General features: G+C 40.8%; 1 protein-coding gene across 2 annotated transcripts in view; it reads left to right on the forward strand.

Moving 5' to 3' along the window:
• Nucleotides 1-11,676: 11,676 nt before the first annotated feature.
• GNPTAB (N-acetylglucosamine-1-phosphate transferase subunits alpha and beta) overlaps nt 11,677-15,845 on the forward strand; it is a 41,066-nt gene continuing 36,897 nt past the window's right edge. For both annotated transcript variants that reach the window (XM_039570387.1, XM_039570386.1), the window contains exon 1: nt 11,677-11,840. In XM_039570387.1, the coding sequence (XP_039426321.1) occupies nt 11,724-11,840 (117 nt within the window). In that variant the 5' untranslated portion in view covers nt 11,677-11,723. The remainder of the gene's footprint in view (nt 11,841-15,845) is intronic.

The raw sequence follows: 15,845 nt of genomic DNA on the forward strand, positions 1-15,845 counted from the left end.
AAGCAGGTGGCAACTTACTGTTTGGTGATCACTAGCAAAGGCTCTTTGTTGCTATGTAAACATTTATTGCAGCTCATGGGATGTTTCTTTTTCTTTGTGATTTTGTTGTAGAAGGTAGTCAGTAACAACATATAATTTGAGCAGTGATCTTTAATCGGTTTTTATCCGAAGCATTAGTATGTTCTTTAAAGATCATTAGAAGCTGCACAGACTAAAAAATACAGGTCACTCACAAACTTGGGAGGAGTCATTTTATTTACTGGACTTGAGAACGCTAGTGTGGTATTTCAAAGAAGGTCTAGGTATTTTAATTTGTTTTGTTTTCAGTAAGTTATATTAAAACCCTAGCAGTATAAAAATATAAAATAACTACGGATTTAATTTAGCTCTTAATTTAGATTTTTTAGATGAAAAATTAGATACAAGTTGACAGTGTTCACTTACAGTCCAGAAAACCAGGTGTATCCTGGGCTGTGTCAACAGAAGCATGACCAGAAAACTGAGGGAGATGATCCTGCCCCCCCTGCTCTGCTCCGGTGAGATCCCACCTATCTGCATCAAGCTCTGAGGTCCCTTGCACAAGAAAGGCCTTGGGTCAGAGGAGGACCACAGAAATGATCAGAGGGATGGAGCACCTTTTTTGTTGAAGAAAGGCAGAGAGAGAAAAAGTTTTTCATGGAAAGAATGGTGAAGTTCTGGAATTGTCTGCCCTGGGAGGTGGTGGAATCACCATCCCATGGTGAGTTTAAAAAAAAGATTGGATGTGGCATTTGGTGCCACCTTTCAGTTGAGGTGTTAGGGCATGGGTTGGACTCGATGATCTTAGAGGTCTCTTCCAACCTGGTGATTCTGTGACTCTGTGATTCTGAGAGCTGAGGTTGTTCAGTCTGGAGGAGAGAAGGCTCCAGGGACAACACATTGTATCTTTTCATTATTTAAATGGGGTGAAGAAGAAAGACAGCTAGAGACTTTTTACCAAGATCTGTAGTGACAGCACAAGGGGAAATGGCTTTAAACAGAAAGAGGGTAAGTTTAGATTACATATTAGGAAGGAATTTTCTGTTCTGAGGGTGGTGAGGCACTGGCACAGGTTGGCCAGAGAAGTTGTGGATGCCCCATCCTGGGCAGTGTTCAAGACTAGGCTGGATGGGACTTTGAGCAATCTTGTCTAATGGAAGGTGTCCCTGCCCATGGGAATGGGGTTGAAACTAGGACATCTTTATGGTCCTTCCTGAACCAAACCCTTATGTGAATCTATGATTCTGTCATTTAACAAAATGGTCAGACTCCTTCAAATTAGAATTATTAGAAAAATAGATATGTCAATATGTGCAAATAATAATGTCCATGCCAGTGACTGGAAAAGATAATAATGGAAATAATAATGAAAGATCTAAAATAGCCTATGCTGCTGGTACTTCTATCCCCTCTTTTCTCCTGTTTCAATCAAAATCTGGTTTCCATGGATTTTATATTTATTATATAAGAGTATTCTTTATCACATGGCTATTTTCCAAACTCATTCATCATGAAATTACCTATAACATGAAAGATGTAGTTAGAAGACTCCTCTTCCCCAAACATGTTGGTCTTTATATCTCTGCATGGTGTTTACATTGAAACTGTGCAGAACAGTTCCAGTAGCATTTACTTCCCTGATTTGGTAAAGAACTTGCTGGAAGAGGGAAGGATGGAAGAACAAGTGAGACAAGAAAATTGTAAGCAATAAAAGTTTGGAACAAGAGCAAGAGAGACGTAGTTCAGTTACTTCTTGAGATCTTTTGCTACACACAAGCACTAGGAAAAAAGCAGCCTTGATCTGTGAATGTAATGCCTAAATAATTTTTATTAACAACTGGTTATGAACTGGTTTATTAATACAGGTTGCACCAGAAATGCATTTACAGAAGGAATCAGTACACTACTTGTAATTTCTTCAGATTACTGTGTGAAGAGTTCAAGCTGGTTTGTGGTATCTCTTTACTTCCTCTTTGGTCACGTGCCAATATCTGTAACCTTCTCTCAGTAACAAAAGCATGTGTAAACTATTCTCACTTCTGACACGAAGTTTGGAATAGCAGTAGTAACAACCCACAACATCTGTGAAATCTTACACTGTGAGGCATTCATGGCATGATGTTAATATTTCTAAAAGGTAAAGTGATTTAGTTATAAAGCAGTTTTCAGGTGTTACTGTTTAAAAGACGGTTTAATTTGTCCCATTTGTTTTGGGTCCCCTCTGTAGGTAGCTAGATTTTATCTATATGTCTAACCAAAATGCAGGTAAAAGATGTCTCAACTGTCAAAAAGATCAGACTAGTCAAAAATTGGCGGGTCCCTTAAGAATGAAGAGAGGTAACTACTGGGTTGAAATTGTGTAATTTCATCTGTTAAAAAAAAAAAAAAAAAGAATAGAAGCTTCCTCTGGTGCAGGACAGATTAATATCTTGCAATAATGATGAGGTGTGAAAATGTGAAAAGGTTTATTCCAGAATTTCTAAAGACTGGTTCTCAATATGTTTTTTTTTTTTACTACTCCACTATCACTATCACTGTCCTGCAGTGGTAGGGAGGAGAAGAGAAGATCCAGCAGGCAGGAATTGTGCAGCAAGATTGATCTATTTTAATTATTTTACAACTCTTTTATAGACTTTTTTCTTCACAGTCTAATTGGTCAAAGGATCAGCCACCCCTTGGGGTGATTGGCTAAAATCCTAAAACATCCATTGTCAAAATATTTTTCTACTGTACTATAAACAAAGCTTTACAAGGTCACAGGTGTTCATAGCTTATAGAATTCTACTGATATCTTCCGTGAGAGAGAAAAATATCTCATGGGACTGGAAAGAAGCAAGAGAAATTCTTGCTAGCTGCATATTTGTATCCCACTCCACTGTCTATTTTCAGTTACTTTTTGGGGGATATTTTTTCAAATAAAATGTTTATTGGGAGAAATCTTTGTTTCCAGAATGCATGAGCTGTAGGCTGACATGGGATATAAAGGGCAAGAAAGAGACTGTTAAGCTGCAAATGAACCATTCTTCAGTGGCTTTGTTATCCTTCATTCTAAATGAGGTAGTGAACATGCTGAAGCAGTTAGTGGGAGAATTTGGCTCTGGCATTTTGATAATTTTGGCAGTACATTTTTGTAGAAGCACATTTTTAGTGAAAAGGAAATCATTCAAAGTGAAATGGGAGCTTTTTATGTGGCCTTGCCATCTGAAAGAAATACCTTTGCAGTTTTCTTAGTGGTACACAGTAGCTGACAGTAAGTTGCTTGCTGAAGATTAAGAGAAAGTAATGAAATTCATGACCTGAGTTAAATTAGAATGCAAAGGGATTAAAGGATTCAGACTCTAAACAGAGAGAATTTGATCAATCCTAGGAAAAGCTTTCAAAATATCTTTTTTCTCAACATCAGAAGTGGCTAATGATGTGGCTACATCCAACACAAAACCTCTTGAAAATGGGGAGTACTCACTGCTGAAAAATCAGATTCTATTTCCATATGTTAATCTAGATTTACCAGCACAATTTATGGGTGTTGGTTTGTCTACTTTTATAACATCATACTGCTAAATACAAGGCACTCAGTTATTTCTTCCTGTATACCATGCTTTGCACATTGCTGGCTGAATTACTGTTTGCTTCTTTCATGAGGTTCCTTCTTGTGTGTCTGGCCCCAGCTGACACCAAGGTCTAACAGGGCAGAGAGAGCTGCTATACATATATATATACAGAGAGAGTGCTTCAGGGTAATATTGTGAAATCTCTTTATGTTGAAACTGCTTGATTCCAGCTGATACATATGTGTAGCAAACATACACACTTAGTGAAATGTAGTTTTACAAAACCTAAATATTGTGTCCAACTTTGTCTTTTCAGTTTTAACAAACTGTTCTTTCCATCATTTCTTGGCCTTTGTCCATGTCCTTCATAGTTCTTCTGCATCAAAGGTTCATGCTGCATAGCTAATTCTTTATGACCACAAATAATATGGAATAAAGACAGAAGGATTGTTCTTGTTCAGTAAAAATGCATTGAAATCAATATCATGAGGCATAAACAAATACTCAGCTTTATAGCTGGCAATGAGCACTGCAATAACCTGTGGGAGCAGCACTGCTTCTTATTTGTTTGAGAAACTTTGGATTGAGGAAAAGTGGGTGCAACCCAGGAGTCCCAGAGAAAAGATCATGAACTATACCCGTGTCTTGTCTGTACCAGCTCCTTCACACTCATGAACAGCAATTAACAGCTGGACTCGATGGTGTTAGAGGTATTTTCCAGCCTAAACGATTCTATGTCTCCGTGTTCTGAAATAAAATGGATGTGAAGAGCAACACTTAATATGGCTTTCCCAAAAAGATTTTAGCAATTATTTCCACTCTACTCTCTATGTAGTCTCTTAAGCGTTTTTAAACATAAAAAGTATATTTTCAACCATCAAAGGAAATGGTTCATCCTAAAGAGGTCCTTTAACTATTTAATCCTTCTGTCTGATACTGTGATCCATACCAAATGATGGAGAGCTAACTAACCAAAATTAGATGCTCTTCTAATGTTCTGAGCCTCCACCTCACTACTGTGATGTAAAAGGTACATGTTATTTCATACAGCCACAAAATCTTACTGACCACTGTTCTTCACTGAAAGCACCTTCATTATTTTCTTCTGTGTGCTGCTGAGTGGATTTAAAAGACAACCCTGCCCATTCCAACCATCAAATCTATACAGTCTGTTCTCTCTGCCATTGCAACCTGGCAGGATTAACAAAAGAAACATAAATTCCATCACTATCATATGACAATGCCATCAGTGTACTAAAGGCCCTGTGTTTCTAATGTTAAAATAAAAAATGATACCTTTTTACTCTTCAGAATAATCCAACATTTCGTAGAACTAGGCTACTGTGAGAAATTCTGTCTACTCTATTGTATTCTACTCTAGTTAGAATGATAATTAAATATCAAAGATAATGAACTCTAACTGTATATTTTCAAAAAGAATTATGAAATCTAATATTTAGAAAATAAGGTTACATTCATGTATTTCCTAATATACATTCAATATATTAAAACACGGCCTGGGGAGATTTTCCAGGGTCTTTCATCCACTTCATTAGGGACTTTGGAAACAGACATACAGATATGACTTGGTTTGAAGGCCACAGTCTATTTAAATTTTATTTTACCATTGCTAAGAGTATATCTCTTTAAAAAGCAAGGGCTTTCTATAAAGAAAACCAAGGGCAAAAAACCCAACACCCCAACAAAACCAAAAAAGCCCCAAACCAACCAAAACCAAGAGCAAATGCCAGATTCTGCAGAGTTTCAAAAGGTTTCTTCTGGCTTTCTGCAAGCATTTATTATTTTAGTTTGAAGTGTGCAGGAAATAACAGATCTTTCAGAGTAAAATGTTGGCGAATATTATGCTTAGAAAATCTGATTTTGCTGCCAGGTGCACATGCTGCCTCAGCTGCATCTAGATGCTCACTTTCAGAGATTTTTGAAATGGCATTGTTCCAGTCCTTTGCTCTCTAGGCACTGCTTTTTCATCTGTTTCTAAGATAATACTATTTTCTCTTTAGTTATACATCATTTTTACCAGCCATGCTCTTCAGATTATTGTAAATGTCCTTTCTAGTATCTGCACAAATAAAAAGGAAGTGGAAAGGGTAGGAACTGATGTTTAAGAGATTTTGTTTTTTCCTGTAAAGAAATGGGGACAGTAGAAAAATGGAGTCTGAAGAAAAAAAAAAAAAAGGATTCTATATTTTATCAACACAATTTTCAAGTAATGAGTCATAAATGTTCCTTGCATACCTGTCCAGAGGATTGGGAGCTGAACATCTGAGGGTTTTCATACTGAGCATGACTTTAAAATCTCCACTTTTGCTGCAGTACTAAGTGAAAACTCTCACTAGCTGCATATAATTAGAATGCATTTGCTCATGAAGCTAAAATTACTGCAGACTAATTAAGAGATAATCCATTACAAGACACAGCAGCAAGGTCTAACAGTGTCTCTCAGAAACCGATCACTTATATTCAATATCTATTTTAGAGGTAGTATCAGTGGGATTGAGTCTCACCAAAGGCTGAGAGCTCTATAAATGGGAGTCAAAACGAGGTTATATGTTGAAGGATAGAACATTGCTCAGTCACTGTCTTTTATTCTTTTATGTTCTGAGTGACTCATGTGATTTAATTATTGTATTTGATGGATAGTGGTACTACCAAATTCACAGTGCCATACCAAGCTATTAATTCCAGTATGCCTAAGGCTACTGCTTTAAATTTCAGAAGCACAGATATTACAGTTTTTGGCAGGGGTGGAGTGGCAGGGAGAGAAGTCCTAGGAGGCCCTATTATCCCCCAGTTCCTTTCCATAGAAAGTGCTCATGCAGCTCTTCAAAGTACTGGCAAGCACACCAGCTTGTTTTGACTGCTCTATAGGGCCTAGATCTCTACAAAATCCTCTGTTGGCTCCTAGGTGCACAGAAAATACTTAAATGCTTAGAGAAGCTGGTCCTTAAGAGCATGTTAATATAGTAAATGAACATGAAAGTGTAACAGAGAAACCTTTGGGGGGCTTTGGCAGGAAAGAAACGGGCCAGAGCTGTGGAGAGGGGCTGTAGGTTCTGGCTGCCAAAACGTCACATTAATTTTACCCCAGCTGCTGCAGATTGTGTGAGTTGAGAAAATCTGGCAACACAGTTTTCAGTGTGGGTTATCAACTCTGTGCTTCATCCCAGGAGCTCAGGTAACCTGCGCTGATGTCTGCACTAGCAAGGCCTCACTGGTACTCATCTTCTGCTGAACAGGACAAAGCTCCCCTGCATACTCACATGTGCCATTCATGCATGATGATGAGATGTAACTTCAATGGTAGTTATTGACAACCAAGCAAAAATTAGGATTTCTGTATTATTTTTATATTAATAAAACAGCATTTATTACATTTTTCTTTCCTTAAATGTTACTAAATAAAGATTCTTCAGACCAAATGCACAAAGGTAATAATGGAACAGATGTTTAGGCAGTTTTCTAGATTGCCATTAAAATCAATAGGAATTTAGATGCTTTTATGTGAGCTTTTGAAAACTTTAATCCTTCTGAGCATGTGCATTACAAGAGTGAGTGGTGAAATAATTGGCTTTTTTCCTTCTCTCCATTCTTGGGCAAGCCTGTTCACAGATGTGTAGAAGAACTTCTAGGATTTAGAAAAAGTTCTTAGTAGATCTATTGTAGATCTATCTAGTGAATAGGGCAGGAATACAAATGATGGCTGCATAAATACAATAAGCAAATATAAATTGGCCCCTGTCTCTGCTGCAAAACTGTTCTCTGATGATAGCCAAGTTACTTCAAACCAACTCTCGACAGACAAGTCACTACCCCTCTATTCTGAGCTTTTACTTGCCTGACTTGAGACACCTTAGAATGCTCAGAAGTTCAGAGCATTCACAAAGGAAACCAAAATCCCTAAGAGTGAAGTGCTGAGCTTTCAGAGTACTACGAGTTATCTCCTGTATTGTGAAAATTCAGACTTAAAGTGGAACAGGCATCAAACTTGCTGATTTTTGTCTTTACCTTTGCGGTCAGTAATTTTTTTCTCACAGAAGTGCTACAAGATTAATTCATGTTTATGAAAGAGACCGTACAGAGATGAATACAGGAAACCTCTGATGATGTTAATTCTCTTTTCTTTAGAACAAGATTCATGGAATGTGCAGTGAATAATATTCTTGGCTAACAGAGAAGCTTGCGATGCTTTGTTGATTATTTCTGGTCTTCTGCTTCAACCAAAGATAATGACACTGTTACCTCAGATATTTAGCTCTTACTGTTCTCCTTTCCCAGCAAATTAGAATGCAAAAGACCTGGAAAGAGCTACTACTGGACAAGTTTACCATGCCCAGTAACAAGTTCTGCCTTCCTCAAGATTTTGAGCATTACAGAATCTCATTTCCTGTTGAAAGAAAGTAGATATTACTTTCCTTTTCAAAGTAGCTTCTACCCCCTCTTAGAAAGGTCTAACTGTAGTAAGAAAAATATCAAAAATTCAGAGTTTTCTAAGAGAGAAAAAATGTTGGTGAAGGCAACTTGCAGAAAATCAGGATCAAGATAAAGCGTGTTTATAGCTATTTGACAGTTTATTTAGATTACATCATAATCCACAGGAGGCATGCCTTTGTGTTGAGTGCTGCTACGTGCACCTTTGAGTTAATACAAATACAAGAACAGTCAAGTAGATTATCCCAAGAGCCCAATGCTTTACATGGATAATGACTTGGCAAGGCCCTTAAGTATACATTGGATTATAATAGCAGTGCCTAATTTTTACATATCCTGACATCTAGTGGAATTTATTGCTCCTAGCAGAATGTCTGGGTTCATTTGCATCTACAGTGACTGGGAGAAATGGATAAAGTTAAATATCCTGCTCTTGGATGCAATGATAAAGTTCTCACCTGGAGAATTGCGTAAGCAGTGCGTTGGATAAAATGTGAAAACAGAACAATTTGGCCTAAGCCCTCCTCCTTTCAGACACATGCCTACAAAGACAGCTGCAACAAGGCCTCTGATCTGGTTCCTGGTTTTGATCGTGGAAATAATTTCTAGTGACAGACATAGAATAATCCCAGCACCTTGGACAGATTGTCTCAGAAGGTACTTGAGCTGCATCTGCTATGTGTACCTTAATAGCTTGCTGTTCATTAGCAAGCTGAGGGTGGCTTTGTTTTCATCCATTTGCCATGCCTTTCACAGAATCACAGAATCACCAAGGTTGGAAGAGACCTTAAAGATCATCCAGTCCAACCATCAAGCCACCATAATCACCCCTAAAATGCATCCCCAAGTGCGACATCCAGACGCCTCTCGAACACTTCCAGAGACGATAACTCTAATACCTCCCTGTGCAACTTATTCCAGTGCCTGACCAGTCATTCAGAGACAATTTTTTTCTAACACCTAATCTAAACCTCCCCTGGCACAACTTGAGGCCATTTCATCTCATTCTTTCACTTGAGACATGGCAGAAGAGACCAACTCCCAGCTCACTACAACCTCTTCTCAGATGGTTGTAGAGAGCAATGAGATCCCTCCTGAGCCTCCTCTTCTCCTGACTAAACAACCTTGTTTCTCTGGAATAATTAAACCTTGGGTGGACTGAAGACGGGAAGAGTGTATGAGTACATGGAAAAATGGAATATAGGGGAACATCTGGAGTATAGAGTCGTGTTTCCTGTCACAAATTGGTTAGGCTGTCTCTCAAAGCTATTCCTATTTGAAATATATTCCTCTATTCCTATTTGAAATATATTCCAGAACATGGTTTTGTCTCCCTTTTTTGTTTTGTTTTGTTTGCTTTGGGTTTTCCTTTGTTTTGTTTTAACCTGGTGACAGTATTGCATTTAATTTAAGTAAGTTTCTGATCTTCATTTCTGTGATGTGAACAAGTCAAAACATTTTAGTGTCTTTTTAGAAGGAAGGGTCTGGTTGTTCCTTTTCATGCACCTATTCCACTTTAAATATATATTCCTTGAATATAAGTACTCTACAAGAAAGGACAGGTATAGTGCCGTCATGATTTGTTCAGCACCTTTTTATATCTCTGTGTCTACTGGTATACTTTGTCTGATACTTTTTAAAATAATTTAAAGATTATGTGAATTTTAATGGTTTTACCATATTGGTATCATATGGAAGTATTTATTGGTCTGTATAAATGTATCATCTCACACTTTGTTTTAATTATTAATCCAGGTCTTGAAGAAATTTGGCTTCCCCTGACTGGTTTCTGCTTTACATTGGTGATATATCTCTCAGTTTCATCTTTTCAGCACATTCACTTTCATTTCTGCATTTACGCTGGATTGTTTACCAGAAATAGATCTTTTTGACCAGAAATAGGGGTTCTTCTCATAATCTGCATGTGTGCTATACCTCAGTTCTCAATGAAAACCTCAGTCTGCTGACTCAGAATTCCAGGCCATCACCGGTACTGCCGGCACAGTGCTGTAGGCAGTGGTAAAGAGATGCTGCTAGGCAGTAATAATAGCTGAGTAATAATAGCTTAATAATAATAGCACAGTGCTTGAGCAGGAGGGGCAGGTGAGGGAATATGTAAAGATTATACTCCCTGAGGGTCGTACTTTGGCACATTGGTGAGAACATGTGAAGGAGAAAGTGCTGGCTGTGCACAACAGGAGAGAAATTTAGCTAGCTGAGAAATTTTCTGTGTACCAAGACTGGAAGGCTGGGTTATCATGAAGGGCCAAATAAGTATTATCAGGCTGATAACACACCATAAGGAGGAGGAACACAGCACTATGAGGTGAGCTCTGAGGCTCTGCAGGTAAGCCCTGGTGAATTTGCCATCCTGTCCCATGGCCCATTGTCAGGAAAATCCACAAATGCCAGAGGTTTATGTCCAAAAAGGAAACAGAGGAGTCCTGCAACTTTATTCGAATAAAGGGAGAGAGCCCACCGGGGCACACACCCATGGAGTTTTCTCTCTCGAGGTTTTGGAGGGCACAGCCTCCTTCTATCCTGAGCTCCCGGCCACGTGGTGCCCTGTTCCTTTCCCTTTGGCTGAGGTACAGGGAAGGTACAGCCTTCCCGAACCGCCTACCACATATCGATATCCCCCTTGAACCTACTGTTTTACCCCAAAGCTCAGAAACTCAGTCTTGTGCAGGACCTTGTCTGTTTCAGGGGCCAAACTGGCTCTGCAACAAACCTGCTGCCCGAAGTTAGTAGAGACATTAAGAGCCATTCCAAAGACGTTAACACCCAAACCTTCACCCATCAAATTGTTTGTAAGGACATTAGCATTCCTCTCACCCTGGAGAAAGACAAAATGTGACACAAAAAAGTAAGTAGGAGAAGGGCTCAGTGGCTTGGGAGAGATGTGCCAAAGAGCTGTGCCTTCTTAAAGTACAGCCAGGTGTAGTTCTCTCACACAACTGTGTAAATATACTGGGACAAAGTTCTGGAAAGGGTCAGCCACTGTTACTTAACACAGGAAATAAAGGATCACAAGGATGATGTTTATTACTCAGAAAAGTCACTGCAGTGAGTTTTAAGAACTACTTAAAAGACCATTTGATGCAGGGCTAGACTACAGAGATAGGCGCTACTATGCTTGGCCTCTTGCAGGCCTATGCCGCCCCATCATTCTGCTGCGGCCACCAGCGGTGCCTCCGCCTGATCAATGCTTGACAGCGGCGCTACCAAGAGCGTCCGTCCTATGTAGGTGGCTGAACTTCACGGCAGAATCCAGAGTGTGCTATCAGCTAGTGATCGCTAACTAGTTCCTTGTCATGTTTTTTTCCTCAAGAGCTGTCCTTGAAGAATGCCATCAGTAATCCTCTCTAGCCTGCTGATTCCCATTCCACGAACACACCCCCGCACTTCATTTCTGCGCCAAAACACGCGTAGACTGCTTATGAAATCTCAGCACGCAGCTCGGCTGTGTCTGTGTGATGTCCTCAAGCCCTCCCGACGTCTCTCCGCAACGGGAACAGCCAATTCCCCGCCGCGCCGTGAGGCCCGGGAGCGCCGCTCCCTCAGCGCGGCCCCTCCGCCACCGCCAGGCGGCGCCAGGCGCTGCCGGAAGCGGGGCGGGCGCTGGGCCGGCGGCCCCGCCTGGCGCAGGCAGCGCGGGGAGCGGGGCCGGGCCGGGCCGTGCGGGGCGGCGGCCGCCGGCGGGCCATGCTGCTAAAGCTCCTGCAGCGCCAGACCTATACCTGCCTGTCGCACAGGTATGGGCCCTGCCTCTGCCTCGGGGGCCTCGTCCTCATGATCGTCTCCGCCCTGCAGTTCGGGGAGGTCAGTACGGTGCCGCGCCGGCGCGGCGTGGCTGCCCCCCTTCCCCTGCCTGCCTCCCTCCCTCCGTGCCGAGCGGAGCGGTGCCGGCGGGACGGGCGCAGCCCCGCGGCTGCACGGCCCCGGGGGGGTTTGGGGCTGTTTTTCCTCTGGGGAGCCGGGTAGTTGTGTTGTCCCGCGAGCAGCGAGGTTCCGCACCGGGCGCCTTGCGGGTGACAGGTCCCGCCCATCGCGGTGCCCCGTTCGCGCTGTGCCGAGGGCGCTGCCGCAGGCCCGCCGTGCCCGCGGGGACGGGCTGTGCCCGCATCCCGGAGCGCAGCCCTGCGGCCGCTCCCGCTCCCCAGGCCGCCCTGTCCCCACCTGTTGGGCTGCGGGGAGCGGTGGCAGCGCGCCGCGTGTCCCCTCGGGGGGTTAGCTGGGGTCTAACAGGTGACACAGACCGGCGTGCTCGGGCAGCTGGTGTTTGCTGCTCTTGTGCAATTCTTTTCCGCTTCCCTCATCAGGTGACTTACTGCTGCTGTGTTTTTGTTTGAGTCTTTTAAAGCCTGTGCTGGATGTCACCTTCACGTGTCGACTGGGAGTGACAGAATCTTTCCCCTTTCCGGAGTTTAAGGAGTTAAATGCATCCTCCCTCCAAGCTGCGCAGCATAGTCTGCTTTGCTCTTTACTTGTTACTTAGTTCGCCCGCATTAGTTTGTAAATGATGCCTTGTAATTACACTTTTTCTAGATATGATTTTACACGGATGTGTTGTACGTTTAAATCTTCATTTCACATTGTCCTATCGATTTGGTAAGTCAATGAAGGGATCTGGAGAGGAAAAAATGAGTCCTACTTCAGTGCAGTGTTTGTGAATATAGTAAGGAATCAGGGAATTCAAGTATTTTTGTCAGTCTAAAAGGATGGCAGTGTTCAATGCAAACAGACTGGAATTTCCTGATTCCTAAGTTGTTCCCCCTTTTTTTTTTTTCCCTTCTCTATTCTAATTTGATGGGTTCTTTCGGATACAGGGGGAAAGAAAGAAGATCCATAAAGAGTATTATCTGAAACTCTTGGATGTAGCACAATCAAAACTTTGTGTACCAACACATCTTCGTATAAAGTCCTTAATCTCTGCTGTCTTGTGGGGACCACAAGTTCCTGAAACACTTCCAAGCCATCAGCAAATTAAGTAATTGCAAAGTACTCATAGGCACCTGTTTGCACATGAGTATCAACGTGGATTGGTGCAGATTTTTTGGTGCTGTGAAACTGAGCACAGTTTTGCATTTCTTCAGAATGGGGACTTAAAACCCAGCTTTAGGATATCATAGAACTTTGGAGGTTTTAAAAAATATTTCAGTAGTTGTCTAAGTTACGGCTGATTTTGGTGAGAATCAGTCAAAATCACTGCTCATAGTTTCCTCCTAAATCTTAGTTTGCTGCTTCCAGCCCTTTAAAAGCTACTTGGAAAGCTTAGATACAATTTAGAGAGTGAGCAAAAGAACTGGGAGAATCAGGTAGGAGTAGATTTTCCAAATTACATGTTAAGAAAAAAGAAAAGTGTTTTTAGAAAGAACAAGCTAAAACACACCAATGAAACTAAGCCTGGTAAGAGATGTTTGCATGCATTTTGCTTTTGCCTTTTTATATTGGTAAACAGTGGTAGTTCAATGGTTTAGGAGAGACAAGGCTTGTGAGAATGAACACTGTTAGACCTCTTCCGACAACTATCGTGGGAATGGAAAATGCTTCTCCAGTACAGAGTCTGCAAGGCAGCAACTAATAAAAAAATGTAGAACTGTTGGGAAATTGAAACCAAGAAATCTTTCTAGAAATTATCAGCTAAACCATTTTTAGCCATCTGTGGGAAACTGAAGCAATAAAAAGGAGTGTGAGGCCATGCTTATCAGACCCTGGTGTCTGAACAGCATTTGCAGTTCTGCTTTTTCCCCACCCCTAGAACCAGCTTTTTTTTTGTTCTAGTAGGCAAAATTAGATCTGATTTCTTGGGTTCATGCTAATGTCAATATTACTGGTGAGTAAAAATGGATGGTTAGGGCAAATAATTTGAGACTGGTAATAATGTTCTCACAGCCAGAAGCTGAAAATGAGCTTCATTTGAAGGAAAATCTTGAGCTCAGTGAAATACTAGGACATTGAGTAGGATTCAGAAATATTTCTGCAAAAGCATACAGGGTAGCCAGGTCTAAGTCAATGCTGCTCCCTGTTTGTAAGATGAGCTTTAAGTATTAGGGCAGTTTGGTTATAAACCCTTCTTGGCCATGCTTCTGTAGGTAGCTCTGCTTTGGAAAATGCTTTATAGCCAGACCATGCCAGAGCCACTGTTATCATCTGTCTGATACAGTAGCTCCTAATAGGCAGTGCCTCTCACCTTGTTTTTTAATGTTCCTCTGGTGGTTTTATAGTATCAGTATGAGAAGTTGAAGCAAAAGAGCCTCTAGGCATTATTGCACTATGCCCAATGTGTCAGGAGGAAACAGTTGCTGGGAAAAAATGTATCAGGTAGAAAGAGTTTTTAACTTTGTTCCTTGATGTGTTGTTAAGAGTTCTGTCCTCTGCTCGTTTTGGCTATAGTTACACAAAAGACAAAGAAAAAGGCTGGAATGGTTAGTGTTTTTCTTCTGGAGAGACATATTATTCATATAATATATTCTTACTCAAATACTTCTGTATTTCTTCTAGACACAGATCAGTCGCAGTGTGTCACTTCATCATTATCAGTAGGAGCAAATGTTTCCACATGGATACGCTCTTCCAGTGTGTACTGTATTAAACCTGGTATTTGGCAGAAGGACTTAATGATTTATGCATAGGAAAGTGCAATGGTGTGTGTTTTTAAGACAATTCCTGACCTTGGTATTTAAGGGAGGAGATTTTTATGCCTACCTGGGCAATCTGTGTCCTTTGTATGAGGGGAATGGAAGTGTGCTGATGTGGTCTTAGTTACAAAGAGACCATCTGCAGCTCTGGCAGGAATTGTGTGTGTGCTCTTGTCACCCAGGCACATGATGGAGCTTCCCTGCTCGATGGAAGGTTTTAATTTGCTTTAGTGGCAACGGGGGAAGAGAGATGTGTATCCTCTTAAGAGGGAGGAAACTTTTTGTGGTTTTGAGTGTGACGTTAGAGAAATGGTGTATTTCATAGTTCCCACAATACAAGAAATAAGTGATAATAACATTTAAATCTAGGAAAAGTGATGTAAAGTAACTGTCATAAAAACTGTCCATAAAAAACTATCTACTATCTATCAAAGTAACTACTATAGTAAAATACTATCCTTTCCTGATTTCCTTTCTTTTTGTTTTGTTGTTTTCATTTGTTTGTTTTGTGTTTTTTTCCCTCTCCAGTGTGTACAAATATGTACTTATCCCAGTAAATTAAGCCACTGTGCCTTCAACTCTAAAATAGCACAAAATGCCACTGTAGTTTTCAAGGTTGGGCTTTCACTGGAAAGGATGTCATAGCAAGTCTATCTCAGAGGAGAACTTGTATGTTTTATATTGCTTTTATCTCAAAATACTTGGACTTCTTTGTTATGTCAAAGCATAGTTACCACTTTTAGTGTTGAAAAATTGTGGGTGTTTTTCCTGGCTGTTTGTTTGCAAAGCTCAGATTTTGGAGGCGTGTATACTTCAATATGTCCTGTATGAGAATAGAGAGAAAGATGAGCAAAACTGTGCAGGGGTGTGTGTGTGTGTTAGGGGTTTCCTGCTTGTATCAAATTATATTTGATTTATATCTCAGTTTTGGGAAAACATTCCTGAACTTTTAAATACTGAGAGACAAGGGGGAGGTGACCTAAATAAAAAGTAGCTTAAAAAGAGTGTACATAAATAATGAAATCCTTTGTTGCAGAGAAAAGCAGAGTTTGTTCAAATTAAGCATGCTCTTCTGTTCTGGGTCTGATTGCTGGTTCAGTGTCATAATTTAGTTGGGATTTTGGTCTGCTCAGTTGTTTATTAGTGCATAGATCAATTTGAATGAAATCAGTTGTGGTTAAAGATT

This window comes from Corvus cornix, chromosome 1A, assembly GCF_000738735.6.
Source record: "Corvus cornix cornix isolate S_Up_H32 chromosome 1A, ASM73873v5, whole genome shotgun sequence".
In the NCBI taxonomy this organism is placed as follows: domain Eukaryota; kingdom Metazoa; phylum Chordata; class Aves; order Passeriformes; family Corvidae; genus Corvus; species Corvus cornix.